This window comes from Protopterus annectens, chromosome 9.part0 (genome assembly GCF_019279795.1).
Source record: "Protopterus annectens isolate FY-2018-M chromosome 9.part0, PAN1.0, whole genome shotgun sequence".
Classification (NCBI taxonomy): Eukaryota; Metazoa; Chordata; order Ceratodontiformes; family Protopteridae; genus Protopterus; species Protopterus annectens.
Genome location: NC_056743.1, coordinates 855,156,774 through 855,176,396, shown reverse-complemented (window position 1 = coordinate 855,176,396; position 19,623 = coordinate 855,156,774). Strand labels below are relative to the sequence as shown.

Genomic DNA, 19,623 nt, shown 5'->3' with positions numbered 1-19,623 from the left:
CTACTGTAGCGTCAACATTTTGAATTTTGGAACATCCAGGTATGTGTTTAGAGAAGAAAGATCCAGAATGGGCCTCCAGGCTTTGCCCTTTCTGGGAACCAGAAAGAGTCTTGAGTAAAATCCTTGTCCTTGCTCCTGTGGTGGTACCTTTTGAATAGCTCTCATGTCCATGAGTGCTGTAATTTGTTTTTGAGCCTCTGCCCATTGATTTTGTGGCAGATTTGGCATTCCTTTTAACCTTGGCAGAGTGTGAAAGTGGAGCCTGTAACCTTGAGATACAATGTTGAGAACCCATTTGTCTTTGGTGATCATTTACCAATTGTGATAGAAAAGTGCCAGTTTTCCTCCCAAGGGGGCTGCCAAGAAAGAACTGTTTGGTAGCTGTACTGGGAAGTCATTGGGGCTGTTTTTCATATGGTTGGGGCCTGTCTTCCCTTTCTTTCTGGGCTGATGCACCCCATTGTCAAGGCCTGTAAAGACCTTGTGGTTGACCTCTACCTCTTGGACGTCTGTATCTGCCCCTTTGAGGTCTGTCTGTAAGTGGAAAGGACCAGTTCCTTGTTGGCCAATTTCTGCTAAATCGAGGAGGCTGAACCTGTAAGAAATCCTTCACCGTTTGCATAGATTTTGCATTATCATCCATTTTCTTTAATACCTCTTCTGCCTTAACTCCAAATAACACATTCTGCTGCAAAGGTGCATCCAATAGTTTTGCTTTAACATGATCTGGTAAAGTATGTTCTTTTAACCAAGCATTTCTTCTAATGACGGAACCTGTAACTGCTGCTCTACAGGAGGCCTCTAAAGAATCAAAACCACATTGCAAAGTATGTTTTCCCACTTGTTCAGCTGCATGCAATAAATCCTGCATTTCCTTAAGATTAGGAGGATCTGAGTCTGGAAGCATTTTTTGTTTCAAATGAAACATCAAATATTGCTGATATTTTAGCATGTGAAACTGGCAATTTAAGGCCCTCATTGCTAAAGTTGCAGATTTATATACTTTCTTCCCCCATCTGTCTAATGCTCTGGAATCTCTGTCAGAGGGGACTGATTCTTTGCTAATGAGGCCTTAACCTCTTTGGGGCCCTGAGAAATAGTTTCAGGGTCAGCAACAGGGCTTTTATAAAGGAATTTGTGAGAGTCAGGGACTCTGTAGTATCTGTCAGGCTTAACTAGGGCTGGAGGTAAAGAATCAGGATTTAAGCTGGATTCAGCATACACATCATCCACAATATCTAACACTGGCAGAATAGCAAGGGGTCTGTGTTGACGTAATAAAAGGAAGTCTCTGAGACTTTTCTTGGATTCTGAGTAATCCTGGCCCTCCCAATGGAAATGCGTCCTCATGGTATGTAAGGTTTCCCCAAAGGAGTAGTCCTCAGGCAGAGAGGCTGATGGAATTGATTCCTCAGCATCAGAATCCTCATAAGGGGGTAAAGAGTATCCTAGGTCTGAGGATGAATCTGAAGAGATGGATACCTGGTCGGATGAGTCATAGTCTACATCCTGTCTAGGCCTTTTATCAGGAGGGGGACGGGACCCCCTGATCAGAGTGATTAGGTCTTCGGCCATTTTGATCATTTGTTTCTTAGGCATGGAGGCCTGTCCTGGAGAATGCTGAATTTGTTTCTTTGTTTTTAAAGGAGGTTTAGACTTAGCAGAAGATTTAATGCTTAACTGAGCAGGTCTGAAAACACCCTCTGAAGCTACGGGTTGTTCAGCTACTCCAGATCCCGAGGGGTTAGTCTCGGTAGGCTGAAAATCTTGTGCGTCCGAAAGCCCAGTCATCTCCAAGTGGGAGTCAGAGGCAGCCTCTGGTTCTAATGAAGCGGTCGTCAGGGGCTGCGAAGGCGCCTCGCTGAAAACTGGAGAACCGGCGACTGGCCTACAAGAGGCTTCATCGTCAGTTTTGGGCCACGGATGCCTGTCCTTGTCTTTGCGTTTTTTATGTATTCCGGTCGTCGGTAGTTCTGATGGCATGGTGTAATTGAATTTTCTGCCAAAATAATGTCTGGCAAAAATCAAACCGACGTTTAATAGTGCGCTTGTTAAACCTAGCACAAAACCGACAACCAGTGACATCGTGGTCTGGGCCTAGGCATGGGATACAATAAGAATGGAAATCCTTATGAGGTATTTGCTTCCCACAAGAAATACAGTTATTAACTTTTACTGACATTGGTCTGAGGCAAGAAAAAGTTTCCCCAACGGGGTACTTAGCTTTGTAGAAGACTTCGGTTCTGGATTCGAAATGAAAATCTCAGGAGTCGGCCGACCGGCACTTGCGAACTGCTTTTGCTTCGGGCACCGCGCGGCAAGAAAGACTGAAGAAAATGGCGTCAGCTGCATCTTATATACCCCTGTCACACTGACGTCAGGGAAGAAGCGACAGCGACCGACGCCGGACCAAGACTTTGGAAATCAGGCTGACTGGGGAACCGCCTGACGGCAGGATAACCCAAGTGTGATGACTGCAGCAGTGCAACACGATGAACATCAGTAACACTGTCACTACCTAAGGAGGAGAAATCCTCTCAACAACATTCTTCCTTCACATTTTATGAAAGGCAAGTATCTTACTCACACGCAACTTGTTCTCATCTTTGCTACAATAAACTCTGCATGGGGCTGGCCTTTATAAAAGTCTGTATTCTAACTAGAGTGAAAGCAGCTGCCTATCAAAAAGTGGCAAATGGGCTTAAAGCAGTAACCACAATCTTTTTGAAAACAAATAAAAAATAGCTAGACAAAAACCCTTGGGGAACAGAGTCTGGATGTGCAAATACAGTTTCCATTAAAGCTTCTAAATTCTTATGGAATACTGACAGAAGAAACTAGATTCCTCAAAGCAAAGCCCCAGTGTACTCATAAAATACTTGTGCCTGCTTTGAAAGTTCTCTTGTACTGGATTCATGGTATTCTTAGCATGACTGTAAAAGGTACCAGTATCCAAATTACTGGCACAGTTCCTCACCTTCTGTTCATCCTTTGGACATTTAGACTTGCTGTTCTACAAATTTACTGCAGGGGGACACATGGAGTTAATTTTCTTTATTCACTCATTACAAGCAAATAACCAGGCGTTACCTTTCAATGATTCAGCTCACTTTATATACTTAAAATTCTACTGAGGCTCCCCATTAACAGTTTTTGAAGCACACAGTAATTGTTATCTGTGCTGTCTTTAAGCAACATGTTTGCAAAGTTGAGAACATCATCTAGAGTAATTACAATAAGATTAGCAGAGTCCCTAATGCAGAAAAAGTACAGCTGATTTCCATAACAGTAGATGTCCTTCTCTTCACTGTAGCAGTATTCATAATGTTAGGGATCTCCTGCCAAAGGCAGCTCAATGTCCGGGCCTGTATACCAAAGCCTTAGATTGCTTTAAGGTACAGTGTACATCACACATATGCTCCTCGTGAGACATAGGGCATAAAGGCGATGTCTGGATGTACCATCCTCAGAACTGACAGCCCCAGTAGGAATGCCAGTCAAAGGACAAAAAGAGGTAAACAGGACATCCAGAGGATAAATGGACCAGGGGGGAGGAAGGAGGGGGTGAGTGAACAGAAGGACAGCAACTGTTATGGCAAGATTTTACACAACTGTATTATGTCCTTCCATATCGCTGTTGCAGTAGTCAAACATTAGGGAGAGTGCCAAAGCTCAGGAAGAAACTTGAGAGGATGAGGGACCAGCACAGCTCTCCAGGAAGCCATGAAGGATGGCCTTAGCAAAATCAGCTCCAGCTCTGGAGATTCCACCCAACTTGTAGTGCTTGGTAAATGTATACACAGAAGTCCAGGTAGCTGCCTCAAGAATAGAGTTAGTATCCAAACCATTGAATAAAGCACCAAAAGAAGCCACAGCTCTAGTAGACTGAGCCTTAATAGAACAAGGAAGGCTCTTACCATGAAAAGAACAACAACAAAAAAATAGCTTCAGATATCCAAGAAGAAATAGTTTGCTTGGACACAGGTAATCCTAAGGACCTAGGATGAAATAAATAAAAAAACTGATCAGATTTCCTAATAGTCTTAGTTTTATCCAAATAAAATCAGGAGTTGTCTACACACATCCAACATGTGCAGTGCCTTCTCACTGGCAGACTGCAGAGAAGAGAAAAAAGGTGGGCAAACGAATAGACTGATTAAGGAACAACTCCTTCACCACTTTAGGGATAAAAGGAGGAGGAGCAAGGACACACTGTCCTTATGAAAAAAAACAAAAAAGGAGGACAAGCCATAAGTGCTTGAAGTTCAGACACCCATTTGGCAGAAGTAAGGGCTAACAAAAGAACTAATTTTCCAAGGGCAATCTTGCAAGGAAGCTGCAGGCTGAAAAGGAGCCAGAGTCAACCCCCCCCCCAAAAAAAAAATATATAAAATCTCAGGGGGGAGGAAGAACAAGCTTCCTGACAGGCTTAATATAAAGGACGCCTTTAAGGAATTATTTAGCTTCAAATCTAGAAGCTGAATGAGGAGATAAAGGCAGACAAGAAGAGATAGCTGATAAGTAGGCCTTTACAGAAGAAGTAGCCAACACAGCATTTAGCAATTCACACAGACAGGAAAGAACAAAGCAACATCAACAAAAAGTGGATCCATGTTACAGGAAAGACACCAAACTGAAAACGTATTCCATTTGGATAAGTAGGACTTCCTAGTATTGTGTTTCCTGGCCTCCTGCAGAACCCGAAGCATGCCTCAGAAAAAAAAGGTGTCTATGCAGAATCAAAATCCTATCACCCATAATGTCAGTTGAAGAGTAGACAGGTGAGGATGGACAAGAGATCTCATGTCTGTGTGAACAGGTCCATCCTGTTAGCTAACTTGTAATGACCGCCTCTGGCTAAATGCAGAAGAAGGGGGAATCAATGCTATCTCAGCCAAAAGGGAGTCCCTAACAAGATTTTGGGAGCACCCTGTTGAATCTTTAACAGGACTTTTGGAATAAGGGGAAGAGGAGGGAAAGCATAAACAAACATACCTTCCAACAAAAAGTTAGGGTGTCTACTATCCAACCCAGAGGACTCTGGACTCTGGCACAAAAGAGAGGAAGTTGCTTGTTCAGAGGAGAAGCAAAATGATCCATTTAAGGAGTACCCTACTGGTGGGGAATGTCCAGAAATGCATCCCTGTGAAGCATCTATTCGCGAGACTGAGTTAAGGACCTGCTCAGAGTGTCTGCCACACTGTTTTGACCTGAGGGAAAGTAAATTGCCTGAAGAGTCACTTGACACTGGATAGCCAAATCCCACACTAGGAGTGCTATCAGGCAAAGATAAGATCTTGTCCCAGTTTTTTTGTTTTTTTCTTATACATTCCACATCAATGTGGTATTGTCTGTAAACACCTTGAGAGGTCCTGGGAAGAAAATAGGATGAAAAGCCAGAAGCACCAACATAAGGGCTCTCATTTCTTTGACACTGATGTGCTCTTTTTGTTGAGCAGCTGACCATACCCCCTGCACCTTTAGGGAATCAAAAGCTGCTCCCCATCCCACATCAGAAGCATCTGAGAACAGCTCCTCAAGAGGGAAGATGCGGATGAAAGGGGGTCCCTTGATTTAGACACAACTACTGGATCCACCAGTGAAGTTGTTTTTTGAGACAATGCAGAAGAGGAACTACAAAGTCTAAGCGAAGCACATGTTGAAGCCAAACTGACTGAGTTTGGCTAGAAGCAGCATAGGTATGGTGGATGCCATGAACTTCAGAGCTTAAGAAATTCCCTGGCTGATAGAGTCAGAAGAAAAGTCTGAAAAAAGGAAATGAGTGTTAAGGCTTTGGGAGGAGGCAAGGATGCCAACATAGGCACAGTCTGAATCATGCACCCCAGAAACACACGGTCTTTAGAGGGAGACAGACTTTTTAAAGTTTACTGTGAACGCCAGATTTTGTAGAAGAAAAATAGAAAAATTAAGATTTTGCAACAGGATCTCTGGAATGGATGCCTGAAAAAGAAGGTCATCCAAATAAGGGAAGACTTGGATCCCCTGAATCCTGCAAAAAGCAATCACAGGAGTGAGGCATTTGGTGAATACCCTTGGGGGCAGTAGAGAGGCCAAACAGCAAAGCAGTGAACAGAAAGCAAGGCCGTAACAGATAAATGTAAAAACCTCCTGAAAAGGGGATGAATAAGGACATGAAGACAAACATCCTTGAGATCCAGAGACACCATATAAGCCTAAGGGAGTAGAAGAGAACAAAGTCGGAAGGGACAACATTCAAAAGGAGGGCACCTTCAGAAAAGTATTTAGATGAGAGAGGTCAAGAATTGGTTTCAAAATACCCTCTTTCCTGGGCACTAGAAACATACTGGAGTAAAATCCCCTCTCCCTTTGAGGCACAGGCACCTCTTGACAGTACCCTCAGTCAAAAGATCCTGAATCACCTCCGGAAAGAAAGACAGTTGCCCATAAAAGGAGGAAGGGATCTCCAGACCATGAAATACTCCTGGCGAATGATGGACAGGACCCAGGAGTCCTGAGTAATCTGAAGCCAAACAAGAGGAGAAAGGGAAAGGTGAAGAAAAAGAGGAAAGGGGCTGAGAGGAACAGGATAGTCAGACAGCACCTGGTTTATCTGGAAAGGGAGACTTCTAAGATACAGAGGTCTGTGTAGCTTTAGCAAAAGGAGCCTGCTTACCACCCTTTTTCCCTTAGGAGGAAGGTGAGATTGCTTGTGAACAAAAGCCGACTTACTGGGGTAATTTCTCTGACATTTAGGCACAGGAGAAACAAACACATGTTTAAGTTCCTTTAAAGCTTTACGCTTGACCTGAAGGGACTTAAATAAGGCAACAGCAGCTTCACCAAACAAGTGTTTACTATCAAGAGGGACATCCATCAACTAAGCCTTTATATCATTGGGCAAAGGGTGAAGCCAAAGCCAGGAATACCTCCTCATCACTGACCCAAAAGCAGCAGCCCAAGAAGCATCATCTGCTGCATCATAACTGCACTTGATAGAATGACGAACCACTTGCGAGGAAGTTTCTAACAGGGAAAAGGCAGAAGTCTTGCCCTCAGACTCTGGAAGGTCAGAAATAACCTGACAAGCTTGGGAGAAGACAGACAAATACTTGGACATAAGGGTCTGATAATTAACAGCCCTAAAGACCAAGGTGGCAGAAGTATAAACCTTCTTACCCTGCTTCTACATGGTCCTGCTATCTTTATCACAGGGCACTAACTTGGGAGAAGGAAATGATTGAGAGGACTCGTCAGAAGCTGCAGATATCACCGAGGGGTCAGCAGAAGGACATCTGTACCAAAACTTAAGCGTCCTCAGGCACTGTATAGAATCTATCAGGTTTCCTAGGAGCCAGGGGCTGAGAATCTGGAGCCTTACAGGCATTAGCAAATGCATCCAATAAGGCATCCAGAACAGGAGGAACAGCAGAAGGCCTAGGAGAATCGATCTGAAGCAACTTGTAGTACCTTTTTTGAACCTCAGAAACCTAAGCAAAATCCCATTTAAAGAACTTTATCATCCTTGAGATCATTTCCCCAAAAGAAATCTCTTCAAAGGGCGTATTTTGACTGGTAGATTCCTCTTCTTCAGAGCCATAATCTAAAAGAGAGGGAATCTAAGAGCAAGCAAGACATTCTTCATCAGAATCCAGCTCTTCCGCAGAAGAATCCTGTTCCTTGGGTCTTTTAAGGTGAGTAGAGTACCAAAGAGGGGCAGGAACGGAAACTCCCTGAGGAGGTTTCAAAACCATCAAAGTACTAAATAACCCCCGAGTACAAGACTGCCACTCACTTTGAGGGTCTGATTAATGCATTTAGTCTTTTGCTTTTTCTTCAATGGGATGTCTGCCTTATAAAATTTGGAAGGCTCTGACCCAGGACGGCATTCATTTATGGGAGCAGGGACATATTCTCCAACTCTGAGGAACCCTCTACGCCCCATGGAGATAATCAACTGTGGTTTCCCCTCGAGTGTCTGAAGTGGATGTCTGCAATGCTTCTTCAGACGTGCTTAAGGTTGGTTCCCCACCAGCCTTCAACCCAGCATCAGCACAGGACTCCAGTGATACAGCCAGGCGGACCTCTGGGCATTCACTCATCTCAGGAGAGACATCCGGTGGAGGCTGAACAGCAGAAGATTCAGGCCTAGGTTTAGGTTCATAGGTGTGTACTAGGCTAATGGCCCTGGAGCCTTTACAAGCCTAGCCCAAAGAAGTGCTCTGGCATCGTGCCACCCGACATTAGTTCCCAGTGCCTCTATCAAGCAGAGCCACTAGAGTGATCCCCGGGATGAACTTTCTATTACCCATCCACTCATCAAGATTTCTCTTGAAGAGGGACAGCGAGGTGCTCTGCTTGACATGTATGGGAAGTCTATTCCAGAGCATGGGCAGTCTCTGAGCGTAGAACCTGTCCATCCAGCATGTTCTGTTGACTGTGGTAATGACGTTCAGGTCTCTGGAGCATGTGGTGAGGAGGGACTGGGATTTCTTTAGATGTAGCATTTCTAACAGAGCTGGGTCAGACATGGCTTTGTAAGTCAGGCAAAGATTGCCTCTGAGTAGGCAATATGATACAGAGAACAGCTGGAGTCTTTTGAGTCTGTCCATGTAGGACATGTGTTTAATGCCTAGGATCCTCTTTGTGAGGTACTTCTGTGGCTTCTCCGGCTGTTGCAAGTGTCTAGTGAGGTACATGCCAAATAGGGTATTATACTCGATGATTGGTCTAATGATGGAAGAGTAGAGAGAGACGATGACCTCTTTCTTCCTGGATGCAAAACCCTTGGTAATGAGATGTGCCACATAGGAATTTCTGACCACAGTGGCAATGTGGTGGTTGAAGGAGAGGCTGCTTTCAACCTGCGTCCCCAGATCTCTTATAACACCTATCGTGCTCAGTGGGCTCCCATCGATGTGGTAATTTGTGGGAACTGAGTTTTTACCAAAGGGGATGGTGACATCTTTTAGCATTAAGCTTAAGGCCATGGTTTTGCCACCAGTCATTGGTCTCAGTAAGGCCTTTCTGTAGGATGTCTGCATCACTTGGAGAGTTAATAGTGGCTCCCAGCTTGCAGTCATCTGCGAATCTGGTCAGCCAGAGTCCCTTTGTGTTGGCCTGGACATCTGAGAAGTAGATGCCGAACAGGAGAGGACCCAGGACTGATCCCTGTGGGACTCCACTCACGACTGGTCAGCAGTCTACCTTGGAGTCTACTACTTTCACACTGTGTTCCATCTGTGAGACAATTTGCAACCCACCTAGTGATATAGGGGTTAAATCCTTGTTTGATGGGTTTATCAATGATTCCCGAGTGAGGAATGGTATCAAAGGCCTTGGCCAGATCAAGGTAGGCTGTATGTACTGCCTTACCTTCATTCACAGCCATGGTGACTGACTCAAAGGAGTCAACCAGGTTGAGCAGGCATGATCTCCCTTTCACAAAGCCAAACTGCGTAGGGTCCATGATGATGCGCTCCATAGCTTTACATATCAGACTCGTCAAACTAATGGGGCGATAACTCCCAGGGTCTGTAGTTGCTCTGTCTTTATGGAGAGGGATGACTGTAGCAGTGTGCCATTTTTGGCCTCTTTCTTCTCTAACGGCTATCCCTCGGGGCAAGAGGTTCCCTCCATTGTACCTTTTGTGAGAAGCTTAGGACACAGATTCTCAAGATAAAGCTCCAAACAAGAAAGTCTACTACTTAGAGTTTCAGGTACAAAAGTCTGACCGATGAAACAGAATGTATGGTTGTGCGAGGTGCCAAGGAAAGCCAAACACTGTTCGTGGCAGTCTTTATGAGGAGTCTGTCTCCCACACTGGCATTTACCTTTCTTGGTTGACATGAAACCCCACAACCAATAAGAGAGAAGACAAGTAAAAAAAAAGGAACCCCGATGGGGCACTTATCTGCAATGGCTCGGTGAACCAGCAAGTGAGCGTAGGTGTAAAGACTGACGATCAAGAAAAGGAGTTCAGACTGGTGGCAAAGAAGTTCTGAGGATGGTACATCTGGATATCGCATTTATGCCCTATGTCTCACGAGGAGCATACGCATGATGTACCTCAAAGCAATTTAAGGCTTTGCTATACTTACTGGCTGAATATTGGGCTGCCCTTGGCAGGGGATCCTAAATGTTATGAATACTGCAACAGTGATATGGGAAGACATCTATGGGCACCTTACAAATCATATGTGCCACAGTTTTTTGTTTCTTTATTCTGTCAATTTTAGACACATTAACAATGAACTTGCAAAGAAATTAGTCAAAAAGTGCAGAAATTGCCAGGTTTGCTACTAATCCATCCTCCTTTACTCATCACTGTAAAGCTCTGCATACACTTAGCTGGCTGGAACGCTCCCTTCCACCTCTCCTACATTGAACTTATAACAACACATAATATCATACATAAACCATTAGCCTGCCCAGCTCTTACTCCTTTAATCAACATACACTTTCCAAAAAGAACTCTTAGATCGAAGACAAAACTTTTCACCATAAATAAACTGAATAAATCCCCTGGATGAAGCCTATACTCGCACTCGCTACCTCTAACCACCAGAACTAGTTCTAACCCACCTACCTTTAAATGTTCCCTAAAAGAATACTTTACAAAATATTGGACCCTCTCCTGTGTCAATCCTGGCTGAACTTATTCACTCACCCCATCAACCTAGATCACACTTCACAAAACCTCACCTGCCTCCTACTCCACTCCTTTTCTCTTTTCCCACTACTCTTCCTTATTTACTTCATCTCTGCAGACCTTTCCTCTACCTCTTTCTCTTTTCTCCCTACTCACCTAAGCTACCTGAAGACACCCTACCCTGCACTCTTTTTATAACCCCCTTCTCTCAATTCTTCTATAACCATTACATGAAGACCTCTCTCATACTAAGACATCACTCAGTTTCACCTCACTGTCGCTAATCATGTAATCTTTAATATCTCTTTAAATATCTTATTAGAATTGTCTCGGGTCTCATTTATCACATACTAATCTATGTAACAAATAATATGACTCGAGTTTTTCTGCACATCTTTTCTCCAACTCCTGTTATTGTTTTTCACTGCACTCTACTACGAAACATATATGTTCTATGTTTTTCTCATTACATTTTTTCACTCTTATGTTTTGTAGTATAATAGGATAGTTTGCAATTTAAAATATCTGTACTTGATTTTTGAAATATTGTGATTGTGAGCTTTTCTCCCTAGGCCTCCACTGAAAAAACGGCACTTTCTGACCCAGTTGGACTTTCCCAGTAAAGAAATGTTGAATAAATACATAAAACATAAGCAGAGGAATGAGTAATAATTTACTCAGTCAAATGTAACTTGGATGAATTAAAAAAACATGGCCAATGGTGAAACTCTTTGTTGTGGCTCTCCTTTTGTCCCTGAAATGGAACAGATTTGCAGCTGATTATATCCAGATACAGGATGACTTCTCCTGAACAGGAGATATGGATGCGCAAATGTGTCTGTGCATGCATATGTGTGGAGGGGCTTTGCTCTGGCAAAATTGCTTTTAGTCATTTTGTTGTGGGCTGTACTTTTCAGGTGAAATACAGTTTTGGCTGATCAACTTGGATCTGACACACACACACACACACACACACACACACACACACACACACACACACACATTCTTCCTAATCAAGCTAAGAACGGAAAAGATACTAACTTCTCACCCAGAAAGTGTTGCAACACAAGAGTAAACTACAGCTAGTTATGTAAAATGGAATTACAGCAGCTAACCTAGTTTCATACAAGAATTCTAAGGATTACAATAATCCAAATAAAAGTTCTGATGATGATGACATATCATTCAGCATTAGCTCATTACTGTATTTCTCAAAATCCTGGGGGGGGGGTATAAAATCTACATTTCAAAAATCAGACAATGGAAATCAAACACCAGAACTTCTAAAGATCATAGCCCCAGCGGTACACCTACACGTTACAAGATAAAAATACGACAGGCTGGATGAATGAAGTTCATTCGTAGTTTATACATTTAAATTTCTAGGATACACACTATTAAGTACAGATGCACCTGATTTCACATGGGGGTTTCTTGAGGGTAAAAGTAGCTGATTAAAGAGGTGACTTACCATTAAAACCCCCAACATCATGTCATAATTGTTGATGAGAAAGATGAGTTGCTCTTTACGAGATGAAAATTCTGCAGCCATGCGAAGCACAAAATTCTCTACCTCAATCTAGTGGGAAAAAATTAATAACAAACATGCAATTACTTTCTCTAGCTGCCACATCACTAAATCAAGACTTGCACATCAAATTAAAAATAAAAAGCTACCAAAGCCCAGATCCCATTGACTAATTCTAACATAAAATGTGTGGAAGAATAATGCAAATTTGGAAACTTTGCATTTATTATACATGAACAAAGCGACTACAAGCTGTATTACAGCTCACTGTAATGCACAGTACATGAAATGAACTAACAGCCATGTCACAGATAAGAATGTTCAACAACCATAAATAATAGATGCCATATCATATTAAGGAACTGCATAAACTATATAAACACTAGAAAGGGTGCACAAATTGCACACAAGTGTCACTTTTTTGCTTGAAGAATTAACTCTTAAGGTGTGTCACAGTAAAGTATGGCACACTGAATTAAACAGGAGACTCAAAACCATGATGGCATACTGTCCAAAAGTACTATCTGGAAAGCAGCAAAAAAAAAAAAAAGTGAAGATTTTTTAGTCATCATCAAATATAAACAGCGGTGGTGCAGAGGTTAGTGTCGTCGCCTCACAGCAAGAGGTTCTCCGGTTCGATTCTCTGCTGTAGCACCTTATGTGTTGAGTCTGCATGCCCTCCTTGTGGTCGAGTAATGCTTAAAGACATGCAGGTAGGTACGTGCGTGAATGGGTGTACCTTCGTTGAAGGTTGGGCTTCGGGCTGGCACCTTGGCAACGTAAAAATCTACTGCCAATCATAAGCGAACCCGCGTTCCGCTGTGATGACCCCTAACCGGGAAAAGCCAAAAGACATTACTATCAAATATAAACAGTTTCACATACAAATGATGGCAAGTGACCAGCACTACTCTGGCTGACAGTCGGACTTGCTTTGACAAACTGTACTAACAGTGCAAGCCACCAAACTGGCTAAAATGACTTGTTTTCACCTCATCATATGTAGCAGTTCAAATATACAGGGTACTTTGGGGGGTGGGGGAGATGTCATCTTCCAAACTTCCCTGTACTATATATTAAAAGCCTAGGTATGACAGAGTTAGGCAAGTGAAACTCTCTCAAATGGACTTAGTGGCTACTATTTGTGGTTCTGATCATTTTGGTAATTTATACTCTAAGCCAAAACTGATTTTGGTCAGTAAAGTCCCATCCATTTAGTTACCAGCAAGGAAATGCTGATCACGTTACCTAACCCAAGGATATGCACTTGCCAATAAAAAAACACTTGATTCAAACTTTGCACGTCATAAAAACTGAAAAAAAGAAAACTTCACTTGAACACTATATAAAGTGCACAAAAAACTAAATTATTTTTTTAATTCAAATTATAAACTAATACACACATCTAACACATTTTATACACACACACACATATATATATATATATATATATATATATATATATATTATATATATATATATATATATATATATATATAAAAGCACACAAAATCAGCCAACGTTCAACTGTAAATGAGTGATCACTCTACTTACATTTTCTTCAAGTACTCATTTCATATCTCTCTTCCCTCCCCTTCCTCCATTCGTACCATCGCTAGCCTCCCTAACTTAAAAAATTCACATCACTCCCACCTAACATCCACATGGGAATGCTCCTGCTCCCACCCCACATAATCATTCTCCACTTCCTACAGTCTTCCATCTCACAAATTCATTTTTCAAGCTAGTAATCAACTTCTTAATTGTACCTAGCAAACTGAAAGCCTTCTGCATTTATCCACTTACTTCCTAATCCTACTTGAACAATGTTCTCCTTCAAAAAAAAAATTATTTTTGATTGTAACCTCAGTATTTTTGTACTGTCTTGTAATCATAAATTGTTTGAAATGTAAATGTCTGTAATCTTTGTGTAATCTGTGTTGGAGCCTTTCTCCCCAGGACTCCACTGAAAACTGGTTCTTTTGGCCCAATGGACTATCCTGGTTAACCAACTGCAAATAAATAAATAAATAAATAAATATCTAACCTCCATATGCAGTTATTGTCATATATATTTTTTCAACACCTTTACTAAATTATCACTTGTGATGCATGCAAATTTACATTTATATAAAAGTAATCAAACTGTATTAACAAGTTCATGTTTACAAACATCATACTTTATATTGTTATATATCTATAACATAAACGACATTATATAAATTATTCAATTCCTGTCCCCCTTTCTTAAACAAGAAACATCTATTAAAACATCACTTAAGACATAGACAATCATACATTAATATAACTGAAAACAAACCAGATCAACACAATCCTGCTTGCAAGCATTTTACATCACAAACCATGATGACACATGCCCAATTGGAAATATTACATATCACTTATAATCTATCCAATTATTTTCAGTCAAATGTTACACAGCTTATCCAAGTCTTGCCTTCTTTTAAACCTCGTTTCTCCCTTATTCACATTTTTTCCTATGTAGTTTGTTCCTACCCTTTTCTAAAGATTTTAATTCCAGATTGTTTACCTCTGTTACTACATTCACTACTTCTAGTATAGTTGGTTTAGATTTTGATTACCATTTTCTAGTAATTGCTTTTTTGGCAGCCACCACAATTAGACACAACAAGGCCTTACCATGTGTAGGCAATTCCAAATCTATATCATAGCTCAGAACAATCATCTCCCTTGTCACACCAATCTGCCCACCCAACATCTCCGACAGTGCATCCCACAGTGAATCCTTAAAGTTCGCCAACTCATCACACTCCCAGAAAATATGTTCCCAATTACCTCTTTCTTTCCCGTCACACCTCCAACATTTGCTGTCTACCTGAGGACAAATTTTCTGCAGTCTACTTAGGGTATAAAAATATCCATGTAAATATTTCTAAGCAAAAATCCTAAATCTTCTAGATTTTGTTGTACATTTGGGAGACATACATATATCCTCCCATTGTTTCTTTGTGAATTGCTTATCCAATCTCTCTTCCCAATCCTTTCTAACCTCCTCTGATTCACTCTTATAGTTATGCAATATTTTATATGCTCCAATAATTACTCCTTTTTTAGCGGCAGCTTCTGTTCTAGGTTCTACTAAAACTCTGCCAGTGCTGGTCATTCATTTAGGACCCCCATATTTCTTTCTCTTTGCCTATACTCAGATATCAATCCTGGATAGGAAGGCAACTTCTAACTTGCAGTCCAAATACATTTTTGGTGTCATCCCATTCTATCATCTTTCCCTCTCTAATTTGCTCCTTGGTTCCTTTGCCAGTTTTCTCCAATAAATTCCAGCCCCCTCTTGCCTGTTTGTCTATATCCCTAATTGCAGTAATTGCTATCGGCAGAACCTCCTTTCTCCATTCCAGTGTTGGCTTAGTTCTTAGGATACTTTTTGCTACTTTATGGATATAACATTCTGTATGATTATTGTTATTTTCCTTAAAGGCCTGCATCCAAAATCCCAGTTTATCCTTGTTTCCTGTGCTTCCTTCCTGTTTTATCACCATCCCTTTCTACTTTGAATTATAGTTTTTTGCTTGTGCTATGCATAGGAGCCTTAACTGTGTTGCTCTGAAATACCCCTTCATATCAGATAATCTACTTTGAATTATAGTTTTTTGCTTGTGCTATGCATAGGAGCCTTAACTGTGTTGCTCTGAAATACCCCTTCATATCAGATAATCCCAATCCGTCCTGTTCTACTGGAAGAATCGGCTTATCCCACTTGTCTCTTGCCATTTTCCCACCCCAGATAAAGTCCTTCAGCTCTTTATTAACTGCTATCCACAACTTCTCCAGTGGTTAATAAAAATATGCCTGACCTGTCTATAAGACTAACATTTTAACTGTTTGTATCTTACTATCCATATCCATATAACAAAACTTCCAATTTCTCAGTTTTTCTATTATCTTTTGTTTAGTCTCTTCCCACATATCCTTAGCTGCCACACCAGAATAATTTTTAATCCATACTCCTAAGTACTTCATTTTATCATGTCCTCAAATATGGACATTGCTGAATCAATTCTTGTGTGGGTACTTAATTTACTGGTATTGCCTTTGTTTTAGCTTCATTACTTTTGTATCATGAAAAGATATGAAACTGTCTCAATGTTCCACAACACTGTAATGTCTCCATCTGGTTTTGTCAGGTATAAAATAATATCACCTGCAAATACAGTCAGCTCGTCTTGACTTACCATAACAATTATATCCTTGAATTTCTGAGTCCCTTATTTTTCTTGCCAACAGTTCTACATATAATGCAAATAACAAAGGGGAAAGAGGGCACCCCCTGCCCGTTTCCTCTGCTCTAGCTGAAATTATCATAAAGAACCCCACCCACTTTAATGTTTGCCTCCAATCCCTCATATAGCCTCCAAAGCAATTTATACTTTTTACAGAAAATGCAAATGCTTCCACTGCCCTGCTCATAAAGTTCTATCTTATTCTGTCGAATGCTTTCTCTGCATCAAGATCCAACAGCAATGGCATTTTCTTCCACTTTTCTTCCCTCTGTATCATCAATGTTCTGTTAATGTCAAATGTTTGCCTCTCCTCCACACTGATCATCTCTATCAATTTTGGCATTACTTTTGACATACTTTTAGCCATTATAGACATGAACACTTTATTTATTTATTTATTTATTTTACATTTGTTGACCGGGCTAGTCTAACTGGATACATGTCCACTGTAACAGTCTATGGTAACAAACTTAAGAAAAAAAATATATACAAGAGTTTAACTAAAACTACTAAGCAGGAGTTAGTAACTAATTAGAATACAGAACAACAGAAAAGCAATTAGTGTAACAAAAACACACACATCAATACGAGTATTATATATAAGAGAATAAAAAAAAAATATATATATATTTTTTTTTTTTAAAATCTTAAAAAAGAAATTGAGGTGGTGGGAGGAGTGGTATCAGCTAGAGGAGACACAAGGCAGAGTGAGAGAGAAGAAATATTTATCTATATGATGGGTTGATGGGCAGTAGAGAGGAGGGTTGGAAAAGTGGAGGGAAAGATGTAGAGCAAGGGCAGAGCCAATGTGATTTGAGGTGGGTCTTTAAATGTTTCTTGAAGAGGGTGTGTGAGGTCAGGTAGTAAGTTCACAAAGTGAGCTTGTTCCAGTGTGTAGTAGAATGAGATTTTGCAGATACAGTGTTGAGATGAGATGTGTTTGAGCTAAGGATATCCTAGTCTCTGTGTGAGAAATTGTTTTTTGTTAACTGTTTTTATTGTTAAATTGATGTGAGCATCAAGTTTTAGTGATTATCTATTTGTCACACCAAGCAGTTTAGTAGTGCTGTCGGATATAATTGTGTGCCATTAGTTAGAGACAATAGTAAAGGAAATTGGGATGGACTTATAAGTTTGGAGTAATCAATAAGTTTTAGTTTTTTTTTAGAGGAGAGGAGGAGACAGATTGTTTTTTCTTTCCTTCAGTGCTGGGAGGATAAATGACCATCCCAGAGTACTGCTTGTTGTCTATTTGACAGGTAGGAGTTGAACCACAGAATAGCCATTGTGTCATGCAGATGAATATTTATAATCCTGGTTTAGTATTGAAATAGCCCCACATGAAGCTGGAACTGATGGATCTTTTACCCTCTTTAGGTATTACAGCTACCACTGCTTTCTTCTAGGATGTTGGTACTTCTCTTCTTAAAACACTGTTCCCTCCTAGTTCCAAACTTCCATAGGAATACCCATCTATTCCTGGGGACTTTCCTACAGATTGGTTATACATTACAATTTTTATTTCATCTCCTCCTATCCTAACCATTAGTAACAGAGCCTCATCTACCTCTAACTTTGGCATATTTAATTATTCCATAAGTATTTCCATTTGTATCTTTTGTTGATTTCCATATTTCTCTGCTTTATACAGACTTTCATAGAATTTCTGAAATATTTCCAATACCTCTACAGTATCTCGTTACCTTCCTTGTTACAGGCTCCCTAAGCTTGGTGACAGCCCTTTCTACTTTCTGTTGTCTGAGTTGTGCAAAAAGCTTTTGTGCTCTAGCATTACTATCAAAAAACAGCTGCTTAAGACCAATCTTTCTGAACTCGTGCATATTACCTAGGTAATCCCTTATTTTCTGCTTAGAATTCTGCAGTTGATCCTCCTCTTGTTCTGAGATTCCCTCTATTCTGCAAAACTTTAACATGTCAGTACCACTAAATAATTCTTGTTACTTCTTAATCATAGCTCCCTTTACTTTATCTCCACTTTAATTTTATCCCACTCTCTAGCCATGTTTGGAGAAGAAACTTTTATCCTCTTGAATAGCTCCTGAATAACCTCCACTACTATACCTCTCAACTCTACAGATTTTCACAAAATGTCCAGATTTTTGCCTCATATTTTTGGACCATTTTTTCACAAATGTGGCTTTCTAGAATATCAATGGCAAATCATTGAAGGCTGAAGTCAGAAAATGACAGATGTTTGAGTGCCAGACTTCATACCCTTCAGAAAATTCAAAGCAATGCAAAACTTGTTGTTCTATCAACTTTCTAAGTTTGTAAGAGCAATATTTAAAAACTATACCCTATTTTGGGGCCTTTGCCCCCCCCCCCATTATTTAAGTCTTTCTTCAGATTTCTTGCTCTAAGAGGTTGAGAGGTATGTCCACTATCCATTCCTTAAAGTCCTTCTTTTCAACAAGTAGGTGGGAAAGCGCCAGTGTCTCATTTTTATTTCATTACCCAGTGTTTTTATTTTGGTTATTATTGGGGCATGAGCTGAAACAGTAATTATCAAGACATTCAATTAAATGTACATGTTCATGTGAAATGTAAATTCTGTCTAACCTAGCCCAGTTTTTATATCTTGGGGAATAATACACAAACTCACTCCGAACTGCTATTAATGAATTTGCATCTTCCATGCCAAATATTTTTATAATTTTCTTCAAAAATCTACCCTCCTTATTTATACTTTTCCTTCTGGGCCCCCCAGACACATCTTCACAGCTGCAAATCAAATTCCAGTCCCCACCAAAGTAATATTCCTAGCTGAAAACTTATTTCTCCCAGAATTTTCTTAAGCCCCATTACAGCAGTTTTAGATGGAATATAATAAATACATGCCAGTGTAATACTCCTCCTTTGCCAATAGCCCCCTAGCACTAGATGTTTGCCATTTTTTTATCCTATTCTGCCACTACTGGAGAGCTCCTCTTGCAATTAATATAATCACTTTTCTATTCCTTTGTTCCAGATATTCTGCTGAATAACCATCCTGCAAACCTTTCTTTATCAAATTCACATGTTCAGTTCTTTCTACGTTTCCCGTAACATAGCTATTTCCACTCAAAATTTTTGAATACAGTTCGCTACTCTTTCTTTTTTGTATTTATCTGAGACCATTGACATTTAAACACATTACAAAAAACATCATTGTATTAAAAAGTTATTAT

The 19,623-nt window shown here is 40.5% G+C and overlaps 1 protein-coding gene across 1 annotated transcript in view; it reads right to left on the bottom strand.

The window, feature by feature from the left end:
- Positions 1–19,623, bottom strand: part of VPS52 (VPS52 subunit of GARP complex) — a 449,815-nt gene that overhangs the window by 60,618 nt on the left and 369,574 nt on the right. Inside the window, exon 16 of the mRNA XM_044083563.1 lies at positions 12,102–12,209. Within this exon, the coding sequence (XP_043939498.1) occupies positions 12,102–12,209 (108 nt within the window). The remainder of the gene's footprint in view (positions 1–12,101; positions 12,210–19,623) is intronic.